General features: G+C 45.1%; 1 protein-coding gene across 1 annotated transcript; it reads right to left on the bottom strand.

The window, feature by feature from the left end:
* Positions 1-6,859: 6,859 nt before the first annotated feature.
* LOC131400458 (melanoma-associated antigen B3-like) lies at positions 6,860-9,495 on the bottom strand. The gene is made up of 2 exons (XM_058535189.1): positions 9,450-9,495; positions 6,860-8,060 (listed from the first exon to the last, which is right to left on the bottom strand). The coding sequence occupies exon 2, from the start codon at positions 8,008-8,010 to the stop codon at positions 6,919-6,921; it is 1,092 nt and encodes a 363-aa protein (XP_058391172.1). The 5' UTR covers positions 8,011-8,060; positions 9,450-9,495; the 3' UTR covers positions 6,860-6,918.
* Between the last annotated feature and the right edge of the window lie 11,404 nt (positions 9,496-20,899).

Genomic DNA, 20,899 nt, shown 5'->3' with positions numbered 1-20,899 from the left:
CGAACCACACCATCCATCTGTCAGTTGTCATGCTGCCTCGGCAGCTCACAGAAAAGAACTAGAAGTACTTACAACTAGGATATACAACACTGCACTGGGGCTTTGGTGGGGAAAAAATAACAGGGGAAGAATGGCAATAGATGTTAGCTTAGGGCGAATCTGTCCCCACCAAAAAGAAAAAAAAAAGCTAAAACAAAGATATCTGCTCTGTGAAATACACCATCAAGCTATTTTACTTCTGCATATTTATGCAAAGAACATGAATACACTAATGTGAAAAAATACATGCAGCCTTATGTTCATTGAGCATTATTTAGAATAGCCAAGACTTGGAAACAACCTAAGTGTGCATTGACAGATGAATAGATAAAGAAGATGTGATATAAATATATGCATATGTGTATATATATATGTGTGTGTGTATATACACAGACAATGGAATACTACTCAGCCATAAAAAAGATGAAATGTTTCCATTTGTGACCACAGGGCTGGACTTTGAGGATATTATGCTAAGTGAAATCAGTCAGATGGAGAAAGACAAATATCGTATGATTTCACTCACATGTAGAAGATAAAAAAAAAAAAAAAGAGAAACAACAAACAAACACAAAGATATAGAGAACAGATTGGCAGTTACCAGAGGGGAAGGGGGTGGGGGGAGGTCAAAAGGGGCAAAGGGGCACATATGTATGGTGACAGACAGAAAGTAGACTTTTGGTGGTGAACACGATGCCGTCTATACAGAAGTTGAAATATAATGATGTACACATCCAATTCATATAATGATATAAACCAATGTGACCTCGTTAGAAAGTTAACGAAATAAAATAAAGTAAAATGAAAAATTATATGAAATAAATTTTAAAAAAGAGAACAGGAAGGTGTGCCTAATGCTGGGAGAACATATTTGCAAAAGACATATCTGATGAAAGCTGTTATCCAAAATCTACAAAGAACTCTTCAAACTCAACAAGAAGAAAACCAACAGCGTAATCAAAAATGGGCAAAGGATAAGAACAGATATCTCACCAAAGAAGACATACAAATGACCAGTAAGCATATGAAAAGATGCTCAGCATCATACGTCATTAGAGAATTGCAAAACAAAATAACCAGACACCACCGCGTCCCTTTTAAAACGGCGAAAATCCAAAGCATGGACAACAACCAATGCTGGTGAGGACATGGAGCAACAGGAACTCTCACTCATTACTGGTGGGGATGCAAAATGGTACAGACGCTTTGGAAGACGGTTTGGGAGATTCTTACTAAACTAAACAGATTCTATACTGTTGGTGGGGATGTAAGTTGGTACAGCCACTATGGACAACAGTGTGGAGGTTCTTCAAAAAATTAAAAGTAGAACTACCACATGAATCAGCAATCACACTTGTGAGTATAGAGCCAAAGGAACAGTAATCAGGATTTTGAAGCACTACCTGCATTTCCTTGTTCACTGCAGTATTAGTCACAGTAGCCAAGACATGGAAGCAGCCTAAATGTCCGCTGATGGACAAATGGATAAAGAAAATGTGGAATAGGCATACAACAAGACTATCATTCAGCCTTAAAAAGGAGGAAGCTTTATAGAAGGTAAAGAAGTCCCTGAGATCGACTGTACAGCATAGGGCCTATAGTTAACAATACTGTACTGTATACTTAAAATTTGCTAAAAGGATAGATATTATGCTAAATGTTCTTATCACAAATAAATAAATAAGAAGGTTGGGAGCAGGTCAAGCCCCATGGCCTAGTGGTTAAGTTTGGCATGCTCCGCTTCGGCAGCCTGGGTTTGGTTCTCGGGCGTGGACCTACACCATTCGTCAATCAGTGGCCATGCTGTGATGGTGGCTCACATACCCAATAGAGGCAGATTGGCAACAGATGTTAGCTAAGGGCGAGTCTCCCTCAGCAAAAATGGGTGGGAGGAACTTGGAGGTGATGGGTATGTTTATGGCTTAAATTGTGGTGATAGTTTCATGGGTGCATACTTATCTACAAACTCATCAATTTGTACGTTAACTATGTACAGCTTTTTGTCTGTCAATCATACCTCAATAAAGTGGTTTAAAAAACTCCCAACTAAACATTATCTTACTATATGATCCAGCAATCCTGTTCCTTGGTATTTACCCAAGTGAACTGAAAACTTATATACTCAGAAAACCCTGCGTGGAGGGTTATAGCAGCTTTAGTCCTAGTTGCCAAAACGTGAAAGCAATGAAACAGTCCTTCAGCAGGCAAATGGATAAATAAACCATGGTACCTCTTGACAATGGAATATTATACAGTGCTAAAAGGAAATGAGCTATCTAGCCATGAAAAGACATGGAGGAACCTTAGATGTATATTCCTAAGTGAAACAAGCCAATCTGAAAAGGCTACATACTGCATGATTCCAACTCTATGACATTCAGGAAAAGGCAAAACTATAGAAGAAGTAAAAAGATCAGTGGTTGAAAGGGGCTCGGGGAGAGGGAGGAGTGGTTGGCAGAGCAGGGTGGATTTGCAGTGGAATGACACCATAATGGTAGATCAAAGTCATCACACATTTGCCAAGTCGCACAAAATGTACAACACCAGGAATGAAGCTTAATGTGACTATGGACTTTGCTTGCTGATGATGCGTCAATGTAGGTTCATTAGATTGTAGAAAATGTACCACTCTGGTGTGGAATGTTGATAGTAGAGGAGCCTGTGTTGGGGAAGAGGATATATGGGAGCTCTCTGTACGTTATGCTCAATTTTTCTGTGAACCTAAAACTTCTCTAAAAATTAAAATCAATTAAGGGCCAGCCCCAGTGGCCTAGGGGTTAAATGTGGCAAGCTCTGCTTCAGCAGCTCGGGGTCTGTTCCTGGGCGCAGAACTACACGACTCGTCTGTCAGTAGCCATGCTGTGGCGGCGGCTCACTTACAAAGAGAGGAAGACTGGCAGCAGATGTTAGCTCAGGGTGAAGCTTCCTCAGCAAAAAATAAAAAGAAATAGGGTCAATTAAGAAAACGTGATGGAGGACTCAGCCTCACACTCTGCCCTGGGGAGTTAAGCCTTGAGTGCAGGGGCAGGGCCAGACTCTTTGCTTTCCTCTCTATTCAGGAGTGAGTGGTCCCCTCACTTCTCACTCAGTTTCCTTGATTTACCCCCTGGCAGAGCCTGAGGCTCTCCTCTTTCTTGACCTGAGGATGTTTCCTCAGGGAAAGGCTCACACTTCCCTGAGATCCAACAGGAAGAGGTGAGGGTAGCCTTATTTGGCCCCACCTGCCATGGTCTCCTGTGAATGACAGCTGTGGCAGGCGGCTTGAGGCCCTGTGATGGTGATCCTACTCAGCGTTCCAACTCAGTACCCTAAATCTGACTCATGTGAAGGCCTAAGTTACTTCCCTCTGCTGACCTGAGACCTCTCCCCTCAGACCAAGATCCTTACTTCTCTGTTGCCCCTGAGAAGGATGTGAGGCTGTCTCTGCCTGACATTTATGCCTGCATCTCTCATGACAACAGGCAAGATTCTGTGGGGTCTCCACTTTATGGGTGTGGTGGTCTCTGAACCCTTCAGTTTACTCAGCTTCCTCGTGGCACACCTTGGAAATCCTACCTCTACTGACCTGATTCAGTCAACCCCAGACCAAAGTCTTTACCTTCTTAACCTCGTAACTGGGAATCAGGTCCAGTCACACCCCACCAAGGCTGTTTGGGGACTCCTAGGGCTGATAGCAGGGTCAGGAGTCTATGGGCCAGTTCTGGGTGTGTGCTTCCTCACCTCCTCATTCAGGGGCCTCACCTGCACAGATGTCAGAGACTGGGACTGCTCGCTCTACTGACCTGAAGTCATCCTCCTACAGCAGGACTCACAAGCCCCAAGAACCGTGAAGAATAAGTGAGGGGGCGCTCAGGCAGACAACTTTGCCTGCTGTGTTGCTCTCCCCTGGCCTCCTATAAGGGGATCTTCATCATGGCTCCTGTTTCTCGACTAAAGGCTTCCTGGGAAAGGCCACATGCCTGCAAACTCTTGACCAGTTTCCCTATTGCAAACCCTTCAGGGACTTGGTCCCTTCAGATATGAGATAGAGAAGCTGTAACACAAGGCAGAGACCCCAGGACAGATATGCTGTCAGAGAAAAAAGAATACGTTGACCTATTCCTTCTGTTTACTAGCCAGACTTAGCTTGTTGTGTAATTCCTGCTTCAACAGACTTAACTTTCTCTGCGGAAGGGGCTGCCCAGAATGGTTTTGTGAGCCTCTGATCTTTTGAGGTTATCTGACTTTGGATATATAGGTGATCAAATTGTCACGGAATGTTATCTTTCTCTTCTTTATTCACTTCTCAATTGTTTTGTTATGCTTATTGCTCTGGTTATGCATTGCAATGCAGTGTTTTGGGCACATGGCCCTTCTTTTTATCACTTGAGATACATTTTGGAGTAGTGAGAAGAAAGATGAATTAAGGAATACAAAGTTGGCCTCAGGCTGGGAGGAGCGGAAAAACGAGGCCTTTGGGCTAATTCAGGCCAGGGGTCTAGTTCCAACCCTGTTACTTAACAGCCGTGTGAAATTGGGCACATTACCAAACTCTGTGAGCCTCAGTCTTTTCCTCTGTGAAATGGGTTTCATAAGCTCTGTCTTGGGGATTGGTGCAACGTATATGATGCATGTAAAATGCCTGGCGCGTTGCCTGGCTTGTATTGAGACTTTCAAGAATGCCACTTCTTACTATGATTAATTTGCCCCTGGAGTCTCAATCTACTACACTGAGATTCAATGTTTAGTCCCGGAGATCAGAAAATATACAGTGCTCTAGGACAAAGAAAACCCTATCAGGCAAAATGCCGCTTAGCAAGGAACTCGAAGTAATATCTCCCCGTTAGAGTCTGTCATTCAGCGTCGGTGTGAGCTGGACTTCCTCGGTGGATGCAGCACAAAGATCCTACAATATGTTTCAAGGACCAAAATCTTACCTCCCTCTCAGCTGCCCTTCTTTCTAAACCACTCCTACTTTCATTCATTTCAACGTGCACAAAAATCTAGACCTTGCCTAGAGTTTGCCAAATTACGTTCATAATTTGAAGGACTTTTTAATGGAGTGAATCCTGGCTCCCCCAACCCAGGGCAAAGAGTGCCAGTCCAGTGGATTCTGGACATGCCCCCTCAGGGAAGCACAAGTTTCCCCCACAGTCCAAAACTTCACTTGACACGACTTCTCTTTTAGGAACGACCTACACTGGTACCTGTTTTCACTAAGTGAAAGAGATCTAAAGAGGATTTTTGCTTTTACAAGAAACGGTAAAAAGTGCAAACAGCATTCAGCATTTGTTTTGCCGCAAGCCACTAGAGAGGCTAAGCAGTCAAGCATACTGTGGTATTCGTATGATGAAACTCGACCTTCAGCTTCGAGGCAGGCAGACATAGAAGAAGGGGTAGACCTTAGTGACTTCCCTGCCCTGATGGACTCAGACGACGATGAGATGTTAACAGGTGACCATCTTCCTCTGTCTCCTACAGCCCAGTCTCCCGTACATCCCACCACCTCGACCTCCAACGACTCAGCCTAACACACCATCATCACCTCCACCACCTCTCAGCCTTCCAGGGTGCCTGCTGTCTTCCCGACGCTGGTAAGTGAAACATCACTGTACACACGGTATTTCTACTTCATCAAGGCTGTGTATTTATCTGATCATTCCTGCTTTTACTGTATGTTGGTCTTATTTTAGGTTTTATGTGTAATTTGGTACGATTTGGTAGGTTATTTTCTGGGTCTGGGAACGCTCAAAAATTTTTCCCGTATACGTCAATGGTAATTGTTTCTTCACTTTACATCATTTCAGCTTGTGAAAGGTTCCATAGGAACGCTGTTTCAGAGAGCAGGGGAAACCCATATCACCCTTATTTCTGAGAAACTCCCTGGAGACGACGTGAACAAAACACCTAATTTGCACACTGTGTTCACCTGCACCAGGACGAGAGCACAGGACTCGCTCCATCCCTGCACCAGTTGACTCCTCTCTGGTTTATCCATGATCTCAAAGTAATTGTTAAGGGTGGTTTCCCATTCCAGGCTTAGTCTTTCAACTATGGGGTCCACCATCTGAGGGTCTGGCCCCTGCTCACAATGATCACAGCCTCATCTAGCCAACCATGCCGCTAACTCAGAATTGCCTCCCATCGAGGGCCTTTTATTTTCCCAAGGCCCAACACTCCCTTGCTTCAGGGAATTTACAGTTGACTGCTCTCATCTAGGACCACCTCTCTCCTTTCCTATCCCGTCTTTTCATTTGTCCTTTTGGCCCTCGAGTGTATATCAGCATTTTCCTTACAGGGCAGCTGCTTCTCGACTCTATAATTTTATGGCTAGGTCTTCTTTTTCTCAGCTCTCCCAGTACTAGCACGGAGCCTTCTAAGAGTAGATGCTCAATTAATGTTTGCAGAATAAATGAACCTGTGAGCGTGGGGTTTCATTTATTATGATTTAATTCTATATTCTTACATTAGTCAGGCACATACTGTTATTTATAATTTCATAAAAACACAGTAAAAGGGACTAGGAAGCCACATGTTGACCATCTTATGCTTTTTCTCTGTCTTGATTGCATATACTTTACTGCCTAATTTTTTTCACATTTTCGAGGAAATGCATATTCCAGTGCCAGGTTAGCTTGCACCAGATTACTAAATAAGATGGAAGTTATCCCAATTCATGTCACAAAACAGCACAACTCTTATTCTTAAACCTGACAAATAACAATCAGTGTGACCAATATAATTCATAAACTTAGATTATAATGCTGGATAAAACTTCACTGAGAAGTAACAACATTTGAAAAGTGGCGAAAAATACAGGTAAATCTCCGAAGTACCCACATAGAACAGGAACACACAGATATTATACACTGTGTTCCCTCAGTCACACCCAGCCCTCCACTACTTGGAACACTGACCGCTCTCTGCCTCAACTTCACTGGATGTGGGAGGAGCTGCTAGACATGGCCCGGAACATACACTGGCCATGGCACTGGTGTCAGCCCTTAGTGTAACTGTGGCTTGGGCTCTCTCTTCCTCTTCTTTCAAAGCCTCTTTATAACAAGACTGGAAGGCACTGGGGACTGTATGATTAATCTTGGCCAAAAACTCCAGGACTTTCATCTTGCTGGTTTCAGCGTGGGCTCTTGGGCCCCACAGGAATTCATAGCACGGAGGGTCACTGTGGGGCACCTGCTGGTATACCAAGTACTTAAGCTTCACCAAATCTTGGGTGATGAGCTTCTTGGGCTCCCCAAATATGAAGTGCCTCTTCCCAGCGTATACCCTCATCTTATTCAGGAATTTCCAGATGTCCTCCTCAGTGGCGCAGTTGCCCTTCATGAAGATCACACCCAGGAGATTCATTAGGAGACCGGTCTTGGGAAAGCCCCTGCCACGGTTCACGGTCCCATTGTTGGGAAGGTCCATTTTGTTGACAAGGATATAGGAACGCTTGGTAGAATCTACTTCCCTTAAGTCAACACCAAATACCACCTCCATACTGAAAGAAGCTCTTTGGAGGATCTCAAGGAAGCGATTTTTGTACTTTTTATTGACAATCTTCAGCATATCTGCTTTCATAATGGGCTTTTTCCTTTTGTACATGTGCATCACGAACTGCACCAACATACCCGTCATCTTGCTCAGAGGGTCTCTTGGAGACTGCACAATGGAGAGTGGGGCCTCGCAGGAACTTCGTTTCTTCTCAATTTTGCAGTTGGCTCCTTCACGTGATCTTGTGCGAGAAACACCTGCAGACGTAGTGGTGCTGGGTAGAGCTCTCTGAGGCCAGTCGAGAGGGCTACGGGAGCTAGCACCAGGCTTTCCCTGAGGGGTAATAACACCAAAAGGAGGAGGGGACGAGGAGGGGAAAGCTTCCTGCTTGGTTGCCGGGGCCTGAGCACCCTTTGGCGCCTGGGTCCCACCTCGGTCCTGGTGGCGTTTCTCTTCTGAGAGGGTGTGGAGCTTCCTCTTCTGCCCCCCAGGCAGCATGACTGTGATCAGGCACAGCAGGCAGGAGAGCGGGTAAGACAGCAGGTGATCTGGGCAAGAGAGGAGAGAGGATAAGAGGGTGTGAGCACCTTCAGCAGGAAGAGAACACCTCGACTTGAAGAAGGCTGCCTCTTCAGGTTTCCTTGAGGGCACTGCTCTAGGAACCCACAGGGCTCCTGTTCTGATCAACCACTGAGAAACCTGGGGAAATAAGTAAACTGAGCCTCAGGCTCTCGCCTTCCAGCTCTGCCTGGTGCTTACTGGGGCTGAGAGCAGCGGCGGGCAGGTCTAGTCCGCGTGGAGCCCACTCTACTCTGGGATGTGGGGTCCTCTCAGTTCACATTCAAGACCATCACATCAACTTCGGCAGGGCCTGGGCCCCCTCTTCTGTGCTGCTTTACATTTACATCTCAAACCCAGGTCTTCATTTCTTCGGATGCCTTAAAAGGAAGTGAAGGCGTACCTCAGCCACCACCCCTGCCAGGGGGCACCCACTGCTGACGGCTCTATGGGACTCTCTGTCCTGGGCTCTTTGGGGTTCTCAGTCCTCATTCAGGGTCCTTGCTTTGGCTCTCGGTAGGGCCTGGGACACTTGCCTCTGCTGATCTGATGTCCTTCCCTTCAAACAAAGGCTCTCACCAACCTGATGCCTTCCAAAGGAAAGGAGTGTTCACATACACCTGACTTCCATGTCTGGTCTCCTCAGTGCTGCAAGCAAGGAGGGGGGGACTTTCTGTTTTCTCCTCTTTTGGGGGTGAGTGGTACCATCAGTCTTAATTCAGGGCCCTCACCCTGATTCCTATGAAGCCCTGAGTCTCCTCCCTCTGCAGAATTGAGGCCGCTCAATTATCCAACACCCTCACCTCTCTGAAAGTCTGCAGCCAGAAATGAGGGGCGTGCCTCGGCTTCACAGATATTCTGGGTTTCCACAGGGCTGAGAGAAGGGGCAGAATTTATGAGACCCCACTTTCCTAGAGTTGGTGTTCCCCTTAGTCCTCACTCAGATCTCTGACCTTAACGCTGGGTAGGACTTAGGACTCCTCCCCACCAGTAACCTGGGTAGTCAAGCCTCAGAGCAAAGCCCTCAATTCCCTGAGTCCCTAGAGGGGAAAGTCGGGGTCCTCCATATATGACTCCCCTGCCTGGAGCCTCCTAGCAATAGGTATGGGGGGTGTTTTGTGTTGCCACCCCTAATTGGGTTAATTAGCACTCAGGGCCCTCGCCTTCACTGCTGTTAGGGCCTAAGTATCTTCCATCTTTGGACCAGGGTTCCTCTTTTAAACCAAGGCCCTGCCCTTCCTGAGACTTTCCAGGCAGATCTCTTCCTGATAGCTCTGCCGGACCTGTCACTGCCTATCGATCACAGGGGCGGTAGTTTGAGGGGCCACCTTTGTTATGGGACGGGGAGACGTCCCTTCAGTCCACATTGAGGTTCTCACCTCAGTTCCCGGAATCCACCCGCAGATCAGCAAACCTGTGGCCACCGGTGAGTTCCTCGCGTCCCAAACGGGAAGTCGGGGAGGTGGAGGTGAGTCACATCTGGCCATGGCTGCCCAGGGGGTTCTCCGAGGGCCGACGGCTGGGGGCAGGGCTCTGTGGAACCCCGTCGTTTAGCTGTCGGTGGTCCCGAGCCCCTCACTCAGGGTGCCAGCTCGGAACCTATCAGAGCCCGGGACTCCTCCCTCTACTGGCCCGAGTCCCAACCCCAAACAAAGCCCTCGGCTTCCTCAGTCCCCAGTGGGAAGTCAGGGCGCACTGCTTCTGACTGCGCCTGCCATCTGCCTGGCGCCTCCCGGTCCTGAGCAGAGGGGCGGGACTCTGCGAGCCTGGCTCTTTGGGGAGAGGTCCTGTCACCTGCACGGAGGGGCTTAATCTTGCCTCTGGCTATGCCTGAGACTCCTCCGCCTGCACAACAAGTACCCTAGTCCTTCGATAGACAAGTCCCTTCCCTCCCTGAGATCTGCCAGGCCGCAATGAGCCGGCTTCTCAGCCTTATAGCTCTGCCTGGGCCTTTCACGTTTAAGAATACAGGCAGGGGTCTGTAAAGGCCCCTCATTTGTGGGTTTAGTGCTCCCCTTTTTCCTCGCTCAGGGATCTCACTTTGCTCTTCGCCAGTCTTGAGCCTGCACTCTCCCTGACATGAGGTTACTCTGCTCGGATCAAGGTCCCTTCCTTCCTGAGACCTCCTGGGTGAAGGTTAGAGTGATCCCCATCAGGCCAGGGACATTTGGGTCCTGAGAGGGTGACAGCAGAGTAGAGTCTCTGTGGAGCATGACTGTTCTGGAGTCAGTGGTCCCCACCTTCCTCATTCAGGGTCTTCAGCTTAATATCTCTCCAACCTTTGGTCCTCTCTACTGAACTGAGGCCACTCTCCTTAGGCCAAGAGTTTGCCCTCGCTGAGCACTATGAGGAGTGCAAGAGGGGATGCCCATTCTGACTGACCTGCCTGGGCATTCTAGGTCTGAGAGCAGGTTGGGGCAGGTCTTTGAATGACCCCCTATATTTTGGGGTCCTCATTTTGTCTCCTGTCTCTTGGATTAATGGATACGTGGGAAACACCATGTCCCTGCCAACTCTTGAGCAGGGTTCCTAATGCAAACCTTGCAGGTTCGTGTCCCAGACTTGGTGTGAGATGGGGAAACTGCAATGTAAGGTAGGGGGCCCAGGACAGGGGTGGAGTGTCAGAGAAAAATGACGCTGATCTGTCTTTCTTTTCAATAGTCAGAGTTAACCTCTTATGTGACGTCTGTTTTAATGGATTTCCTTCCTAATGGGAAGGAGCTGTCCAGGATGGTTTTGTGATCCTCTGATTTTGAGGTTATCTGACCTCATGTGTAGATGATCATGTTATCACTGAAGATTATCTGTTTCTCCTCTTTATTCATGATTTTCATTTACTGTGGTATTCTTACTTGCTTTGGCTATGTGTTCCAATCCAGTGCTTTGGGCACAGAATCCTTCTTTTTATCCCCTGAGATACATTTTGGAGTATTAAGGAACACAAAGTTTGCTTTAGGCAGAGAGGAGTGGAATGAACAGTGTGGGCCCTAGAGGAATTCAGACCAGGAGTCTAGTCCCTGCTCTCTCACTTACTAGCCCTGTGAACTCGAGCACATTACCAAACTCCAAGACAAAGAAATCGCAATCAACCAAAACGTTGCTTAGCAAGGTCAATTATATAATACAACCTCAACAGATGAAGGAATATAGAATCGTTTGTGGGAGAGTCTTTCCCAGCTGGATGTAACTCAGAATTCTAAGAATATTTGTCAATGCTCAATATCTTTCCTACCTCAGCTGCCCTTCCATCTTAATCACCATTATTTTCATTCATTTAACTACCAACGAAAATCTAGACCTTGCCAAAATTCGCCAAGTTACACACAAGATAAACTAGTTGAATTCACATTTAATGGAGTGAGCTCTGTCTCCCCAACCCAAGGTAAAGAGTGCCAGTGCAGTGGATTCTGGGCATCCCACATCAAGGGAGTATCACCCTTATTTCTCAGACACTCCCTGGTGGTGATGTGTGTAACATACCTGGTTTGTGAACTGTGTTCAACTGCACTGGGACAAGCCCACAGGACACCTTCCGTTCCTGTCCCATGCAGATTTTCTCCCTCGTTTACACATAATCCCAAAGTAAACGTTAAGGACAATTTTCCGTTGCAGGCTGTCTTTCATCTCTGAGGCCCTCCACCTGAGGGTCTGGCCCTTGCTCACCGCTCCCACAGCCTCATCTAGCCCACCGTACAACCTCACTTAAAATTACCTCTCACTGAAGGATTTTCAGGTTCCTATGTCTCCACACTGCCTGGCCTCGGGGCATTTACACTTGACTGCTTTCAACTGGACCCTCCTCTGCTCTTCACCCCTTCTTTTAACTTGTTCCTTAGGTCAGAGAGAGTATCTTACCATCTTTTTGATATGAGAGCAGCTGCTAGACTGTAAAATTCAATGGGCAGGGGCTAGATCATGTTTTGTTGCTGTTGTCGTTTTGGGTTTTTTTGGGAAAGCATCCTTAGTAAGAGCATGAAGCCTTCCAAAGAGCTCATTCTTTATTGAGAAATAAAGAAGAGAGTGAGTATGAGGCCTAATTCATTAGGATTTATTTTCTCTTACGTTCCCAATTAATCTAAGCAAATCCAGGTATGTAACTTTTAGTTTTACAGAAGAAACACTAGAAGGGATTGGGCAAACCAAGAATTGAAAATCTCCTTCTTATTTATAGTCTTTCTTTTCATCCTTTATTGACTAAATATTTATAAGGAGTCTCCTGTATACTAGGCACTGTGCTGAGACTACAATCTCAAATGAGACAAAATATGTGCTCTTTTTTTTAAAACCACTTTATTGAGGAATGATTGACATGCAAAGAGCTGTACACATTTAATGTATAGAACTTGATGTGTTTTGAGACAAGTATATACCTGGGAGACATCACCACAATCTGGGCCATAAACATATCCATTACCTCCACAAAATTTCTCCTGCCTTCTTTATTTATTTATTATTTCGGGGGGGAGGGGGAACAAGAACATTTAACAAAACTTCTACCCCGTCAGCAATTTTTAAGCGGTATTATTAACCAATGTGGTATTGTTAACTATAGGCTCTATGCTATACAGTGCATTTCCAAGACTCATGCACCTTATATAAGCGAAACTTTCTTTCCTTTGACCCATACCTCCCCATTACCGCTCTTCCTAGCCCCTGGCAACCACCATGCTATTCTGCTTCTATCAGTTTGACTATTTTAGATTCCTCATGTAAGTGGTATCATGTATTTGTCCTTTGTGTCTGGCTTTTTTCACTTAGCATAATGTCCTCGAGGTTCATCTCTGTTGTCGACAACAGCAAGGTTTTCTTCTTTTTAAGACTGAATAATACTCCATTGTATGTATATACCATATTTTTTTCATCCATTCATCCGTCAATGGACATTTTAGTTGCTTCCTCGTCTTGCCTATTGTGAATAATGCTACAATGAACACGGGAGTGCAGATATCTCTTCAAGATTCTGATTTCAATTCTTTGGATATATACCCAGAAGCGGCATTGCTGAATCATATGGTAGTACTATTTTTAATTTTTTAGGAATTTCCATGCTGTTTTCCATAGTGGCTGAACCAATTTGCATTCCCCAACAGTAAATAAGAGTTATCTTTTCCAAATACTTGCACTGATCCGCTAACTTTCTACATGGGGACAGAGCAAGACATCAACATTTTATTGTTGTGGTAAGAACACTTAACATGAGAACTACTGTCAATAAATTTTCAAATGCACAGTCAGTATTGTTAAATATAGGCACAATGTTTTACAGCAGATCCCTAGAAGTTATTCATCTTGCATAGCTGAAACTATACCAGTTGAACAGCAACTTTTCGTTTCTCACTAACCGCAGCCCATGGTCACCACCATTCTACTCTGTGTTTCTATGTGTTTGACTATTTTAGATTGCTCCTATAAGTGGAATCATGCAGTATTTATCCTTCTGTGACTTTGCTTATTTCCTTTAGAATAATGTCTCCCAGCTTCATCCACGTTATCCCATATGACAGGATTTCTTTCATTTTTAGGCTAAATAATATTCCATTGTATCAGTATACGACGTTTTCTTTGTCCATTTATCTGTTGATGGACATTTGAGTTGTTTCCATATCTTGGCTATTGTGAATGATGGTGCAATGAACATAAGAGTGCAGATATCTCTTTGAGGTACTGATTTCATTTCCTTTGGATGTATGCTCAGAAGTGAGATTACTGAATCATGTAAGTTTTTGAGTAAACTCCAAACTGTTTTCCATAATGACTGTACCAATTGACATTCCCACCAACGGTGTACCAGGGTTCCCTCTTCTTAATACTCTCGCCAACACTTGATAGCTCTTGTCTTTTGGTAACAATTATCTTCACAGGTATGCGGTGATATCTTATTGTGGTTTTAATTTGCATTTCCCTGATGATTAGTGGTGTTGAGCACCTTTTCATATACCTGTTGGCCACCTGTATATCCTCTTTAGAAAAACATTCAGCTTCTTTGCTCACTTTTAAATTGAGTTATTTATTTATTTATTCATTTGTTTGTTTGTATGCTATGGAATTATATGAGTTTCTTATGGAATTTAGATCTTAACCCCTTACCAGATATATGGTTTGCAATTGTTTCTCCCATTCTATATGTTGTCTTTTCATTTTGTTGATTGTTTTCATTGCTGTACAGAAGCTTTTTGTTGGATGTAGTCCCACTTTTTTATTTTTGCTTTTCCTGCCTGAGCTTCTGTTGTATTCAAAAAGTCATTGCCAAGACCAATGTCAAGGAGCTTTTTCTCTGTTTTCTTCTTGGAGTTTTATGGTTTCAGGTCTCATTTTTAAGTCTTTAATCGATTTTACATTAGTTTTTGGGTATGATGTAAGATAAGCAACCAGTTTAATTCTTTTGCATGTGGACATTCGTTTTTCCAAACACCGTTTATTGAAGAGACTGTGCTTTCTCCATCGTGTATTCTTGGCGCCCTTGTCAAAGATTACTTGACCATGTATGCATGGGTTTATTTCTGAGTTCTACTCTGTTCCATTGGTCTATGTGTCTGTTTTCACGCTAGCGTAGCACTGTTTTGACTAAGATAGCTGTATAATATCGTTCAAAGTCAAAAAGTGTGACGCCTCCATCTTTGTTTCCCTTTCTCAAGATTACTTTGGCTATTTGGGATCTTTTGTGGTTTCACATAAATTTTAGGATTTTTTTCAATTTCTGTGAAAAATTCCATTGGCACTATGAGAAGTAATGCATTGCATCTGTAGATCACTTTGAGTAGTATTGATATTTTAACAATGTTAATTCTTCCAATCCATGGACATGGGATACCTTTCCTTTTGTTTGTGTCTTCTTCAGTTTTTCCCATTGATGTGTTACTGTTTTCAGTGTACAGAATTTTCACCTCCTTGGTTAAACTTATTCTTAAGTATTTTATTCTTTTTGACACTGCTATAAATGATATTATTTTCTTAATTTCTTTTTCAAATTGTATGTTGTTAGTGTGTAGCTACAGAACTGAGTTTTGTGCACTGATTTTTTATCCTGCAATGTTACTGAATACATTTGTTAGTTCTGCCAGCTATTTGGGTACATGGGACATTCACCCCCCCTTACTACCCCCACCTCGAGGGGAGTCACAATCTCTCTCAGTGCCGAGCTGTGCCAGCTTGAGGGAGGGGCTGAGGCCAGTAAAGTCAAATTGCTCTTCTCAGCCATTTCAAGTGAAGTTGATTTCTGATTTGTGCTCAGCTGTCGTATTGCAACTTCTTAATTAGAGTCTGGATCTCTCATAAAGATATTTTGTTACTTATATCATTGTGAAATCTGTGAAATCTGTGTTTCAGTGGGGAATGGAGGGCTGGAAATTCCTATTCCACTGTCTTGCCGATGCCACTCAGCCAAGACCTCTCCTATATTTCTTGATCCCAACGATAGTGTTCATTCACATTTGCAAGAAAATTCCTATTGGCTTGACATGTTACCTTGTTTTAGACCATAAAGAGAGATTCAAGGTTTTTAAATTTCTTTTACACAATACCAAAACTTTTATACTTAGCTGGAGAAGCAGCAATAAATATGGGATACTTATTCATAAACACAGATACTGAAGTCGAGTAAACTTTCTATTACAAGGAGCAGTATTTTACCAAAACGTGTACCAAAAAAGTACCAAAAGTACCAAAAAAATAAAACGCACCAAGACCCAAAACAGATAAATGACCCAGTTTCTCAAGTGGAGCAAGAACTAAAAGAAGACATGCAATGCCTTCCCTCACTCCACCCTGATGCCCAACTACTTAGAATGTTGACCTCTCTTTCAACCACAAGATGAAGACTCTCTCGCAGGCTTTACTAGATGTGGGAGTGCTGCTGGACTCGGGCCGCGAACGTGCCCTGGTCATGGCTGTAGTGCCAGGCCTGGCTGCAACTCGGGTCGGGCTCTCTCTTTCTCATCTCTCAAAGCCTCTTTATACTTCCTCCTGCGATGAAATTCAGGACCTCCAAGGGCTGACAGCAGGAACTGGATTTGATGGGATCCCAGTGTTCTGGGTGGGTTCTTCTTCCATTCTTTTTAGAGACTTCACATTTATATCTGACAACTCCCTCTACTGACCTGAGATTTCCCTCCTTAGACCAAAGCTCTGAATTTCCTGACAACTGTGACAAAAAAGTAAGGAGATGCTCAGCCTGACAGCTCTGCCTGGAGCCTTCAAGGTCTGAGGGCAGTCAGGGGTTGGTCTCTTTGTAAGAACCAATATTCTGGGATGTTGCTTTCCCCAGTCTCAATCCGTGGGTGTCCCCATATAGGCTCTGTCACTTTGATTAAAGGCTTCTTCAGAAATGCCACAATGCTGAAAACTCTTGAGCCATTTCCCTACTCCACACCTTGCACAAAATGGACCCCTGTCCTAGGAGTGATGAGAGATGGGAAATCCACAGCATAAATCAGGTGACTCAGGTGGTTTGCTGTAAGAGAACTAAAACCTGTTGATCTGTTCCGTCTCTTCCCCAGCCACACTTAAGGTCTCATGTAACTTCTGTTCGAATAGTTTTACTTTTTATACGGAAGTCGCTGTGTCAAATTTTTTTGAGTTCCTCATCTTTTAAGGTTATCTGAAGTCACATATGTAGATGATCTTATCATCAACAAACATTTTCTCTTTTTTTCCCCTTTATTGATACCTCACACTTACTTTGGTATTATTATTGCTCTGGCTATGTATTCCACTCTGGGAGTTTGGCCACGAAGTTTTCTAGTTGTTGCTTGGATATATTTTGCAGTCATGAGAAAAAAAGGGAATTAAGGGACACAAGGTCGGCCTCAAGCTTGGGTGAGTGGAAGAGTGTAGACTTTAGACTAGCTCAAATCAAGCATCTAGTTTCCTCCCTGTCACTTACCAGCCATGTGAACCTTGGCACGTTATTTGGCACTCCCATTCTATGTCAGCCTCAGGCTCTTCATCTGGACAGTGAATTTGGTAAGCCCTGTCTGCTAGGACTCGTGGAATGTGTAGGATGTAAAGCACCTGTTACAGTCCCTGGCCTGTATCATGTCCCTCCCTTCTGAAGACTGGTGGCTGCCCTTTCAAACCAAAGATTTTGCCTCCCTTAGACCTGATATAAAGAAGTGAGGGGGAGCCTCGCCTGATAGCCCTGCCCTGAGCTTTCTAGAGCTGATATCAAAGGGTGAGGCGTGACTGTCTTTGGTCTCGTCTATTCAAGGATGGACGGACCCCTCAGTCCTCACTCAGGCTCCCCGATTTGACTCCTGGCAGGGCCTGGGGTTCCCCTCCTTCTTGACCTGAGGCCTAGCTTTTGATAGTAAGACCCACACCTCCCTGCGATCCAACAGGGGAAATAAGTGTGGCTTTATCTGCCCACATCTGCCCACAGTCTCAGAAGAACGAAAGCTATGGCAGGCAGCTTGAGGCCTTGTGATGAATGGTCGCACTCAAGGTCCCAACTCACGGTCTTAAATTTGACTCCTGGGCAGGACTAAGATTCTTCCCTCTGTTGACATGGGACTGCCACTCGCAGACCAAACCCCTAACTTCCTTCTTACTCCTGAGTGGGAACTGATGGGCCCCTCTGCCTGACATCTCTGCCCGGGGCCTCCTAGGGCTGACGGTAGGGAATATTCTGTGTGGTCACCGCTGATATGGGGTGTGTGGTCCCACGTTCCTCGCTGTCCTCACCCTGACTCCTGGTACAACCGGGAAATAGCCCTGATCTTGACTTGAGGCTTATCCACTCATACTAAGGGCCCCAATTCCCTGATACCCACTAGGAAGCAGTGAAGTTTACCTCATCTGGCCACAAGAGCCCATATTCTCCTAAAGATAACAGAAAGGGAAGGAATCTGTGCTGCCCCCACTAACTGCTATGAGGTGGGTGGTTCTTTCTGCCTTCAGGGTCCTTACCTTGGCCCCTGGCTCAATCTGGAAGTTCTCTCTCTGCTAACCTGTGGCTGCCCTGTTTGATGAGGTTCCTCTCTTCCATGAAATGCTCTGGGAGGAAGTCAGTATGACTTATCAGTCACCGTGCCAAGGTGACATGGTCTGAGGTCTGACGACAGGGCTAGGGCTTTGTGTGACCCCCGCTTTCTGGGAGGGATCCTCTCACTGTCACTCAGCGTCATCATGTTGACTCCTGTTAGGAACCAGGTGTCCTTCATCTGCTGACTGGGGCCTCCCCCATTAGTCCAAGGACTTGAAGTCCCTGAGGCCACCCCCCTCAGTCAATGAGGAGTAACTTGAGCCTGAAAGCTCTGCCTGTGGCTCTCCAGGGCCAGCTACAGGGGCAGGACTTTCTAAGGACACCTCTGTTAAGGTGTAGTTGGTTGTCCTATTCTTCACAGAGGATTTTTACCTTGACACCGCCATGGCCTAGGATTCCCGTCTCTGCCGAAGAGCCAGCCTATAAACCAAGACCCTCATCTCCTTGAGACTCTCCAAGCAGAAGTCAGGGGGTACTTGAGCCTGCCAGCTCTTGCCTGTGCCACCCAGGGCTAACAGCAGAGGAGGGGTTAGGTGCATCCTTGTCAGTTGTGGGTTGAGTGGTCCCCAGGTCCGAATGCAGAGTCTGCACTTGGACCCTGCACCCTTCCTGGGACTCCACTCTCAGCTGATCTGAGGCTATAGCCTTCCGACAAAGTCCTCAGTTTCCTGGGACCTGAGTTAAATGTCAGTGTTAGTCACAAGCAGCCAGGCTGCTCTGGACCCCACATGGCTTACACCTGGGATGGGACTTTATGGAGTCCTACTGTTCTGGCTAGGTCCTTCCATCATCCTCATTCAGATGTGTCACCATCATTTGTAGGAGAGACTGACACGCCTTTCCCTCCTGACCTGAGAACTCTGCCCTTAGACCAAGGCTTTTCTGCCCCTGAGAAGCCTGAAGAATCAATGAGGGCTTGCTCAGCCTGACGGCTCTGAGACCCTCTGTGTTTTAGACAGATGAGACTGGTGTCCCCGTGACTACCCCCTTATATTTTGGGCTGTTGGTCTCCCCAGTGTTCCTACATAGGGATCTCCTCTTGGTCCCTGTCTCTTGGATTAAAGGCTTCCTGGGAAATTCCACATCTCTGCAACCTCTTGAGCAGTTTCCGCTCTGCAAACCTTGCAGAGAATGGGTCCCTGTCCAAGAAGTCTCGTGAGATGGGGAAGCTGTAGGACAAGGCAGGAGTCTCAGGATAGGAGGTGGGCTGTCAGGGAAAACAATATATTGATCTATTCCTTCTCTTCATCAGCCAGATGAAGATTGTCATGTAACTTCGGTTCTTTTTTGTGAATGTGAGGTTATCAGCCCTGTGCTAACATCTGCCTATCCTCTTGTTCTTTTTTTTTTGCTGAGGAAGACTGGCCCTTGGCTAACATCCATGCCCATCTTCATCCACTTTATATGGGACGCAGCCACAGTACGGCTTGCCAAGCAGTGCGTCCGTGCGCGCCCGGGATCCGAACCGCCAACCCCGGGCCGCTGCAGCAGAGCGCAGCACTTAACCGCTTGTGCCACCGGGCTGCCCCTCATGTAACTTCTGTTCTGACAGGTTTACTTTCTACAGGAAAGAGATTGTCCAGGAGGATTTTGAGAGCCCCTCATCTTTTGAGGTTATCTAACGTTGCAAATGTAGATGAACATACTGTCACCAAGGATTGTCTCTTTCCTTTATTTATCCATACCCGTCAATCATTTTGGTATCCTTAGTGCTCTGGCTATGTATTCAATCCAGTAGTTGTTTGGAGAAGGCCCTTCTTTTTATCACCTAGGACAGATTTTGAAATAGTGAGAGGAAAATTGAAATAAGAGATGCAGGCTGTGTCTCAGGGATGGAGGAGTAAAACAGTGTGGGCTCTACAGTAATTTAGACCAGAAGTCTAGTCCCAGCCTTGTCATTTAGTAGTCCTATGAATTTTAGCACACTACCAAACTCTAACTCTCCCAGTCTCCGGCTCTCTGCTGTGAAGCGAGTTTGATGAGCCCTGTCTTGTAGGACTGGTGGCGTATACGTAATGTATGGAAAGCATCTGTCTCATACCGAGACATTAGGAAGTGGCACTTATTGCTCTAATTAGCTTGACCTCAGACGTTACCAGGTATTTATTTTTTTTTTAATTTACTGGATATCAGAGACTATGCAGCGTTCCAGCAAACAAAGCAAAACAAAAGGCTCCGAATCAACCAAAATTCTGCTTAGCAATGAAAGTTAAGTAATGTGTTTTCTTTGCCCTCTCTTCACCCTTTTCACTTATTCTTTACGAATTGGAGAGCATCTCACCCTCCTCCATAAGGATAGCTTCTCCTAGAATCTATAATCGCATGGGCGCGGGCTAGGTCTTCTTTGACTCAACATCCCGAGTACAAGCATGAAGACTTCCAAAGAGCAGATGCTCAATTAATGTTTGCATAAAATAAGAGCCATGAACAAAGAGGTCTGATTTACTATGATTTATATTCTCGAACATTCTTGAAAACACATAAGCAAATCCAGGTATATATCTTTTAAATTTACAAAAACAAAGACTAAATGGAGTCAGGCAAACGAAAAATTGACCACCTTTTACTTTCTGTCTTTCCCTCTCTCTATCTTCTGATCCCAACTATTTTAGTGTGGAGTTCTTTCACATTTCCAAGGATATTCCTATCTTAAAGCCACGCTATCTTGTTCTGGATCACAAAAGTGATTTAAGGATTTCCAATTTGTATTTCAAAAAACAGAACTTTTACTCCTAAACCTGACAAACAGCAATAAATGTGTGATCCGTGTCATTCATAAACTTACGTCCTGAATGGAAATAAACTTTCTGTTGAACACCACTTGAACAACGATAAAAAAAAAAAGTCGAG

Source organism: Diceros bicornis, chromosome X, assembly GCF_020826845.1.
Source record: "Diceros bicornis minor isolate mBicDic1 chromosome X, mDicBic1.mat.cur, whole genome shotgun sequence".
Taxonomy (NCBI): Eukaryota; Metazoa; Chordata; class Mammalia; order Perissodactyla; family Rhinocerotidae; genus Diceros; species Diceros bicornis.
Note: the sequence above shows the minus strand (reverse complement) of the source record. Positions and strands in the feature narration are given on the sequence as shown.

Bases quoted from the DNA above. Each gene is read 5' to 3' on its own strand.
- LOC131400458 (XM_058535189.1), bottom strand. From the start codon at position 8,010: ATGCTGCCTGGGGGGCAGAAGAGGAAGCTCCACACCCTCTCAGAAGAG.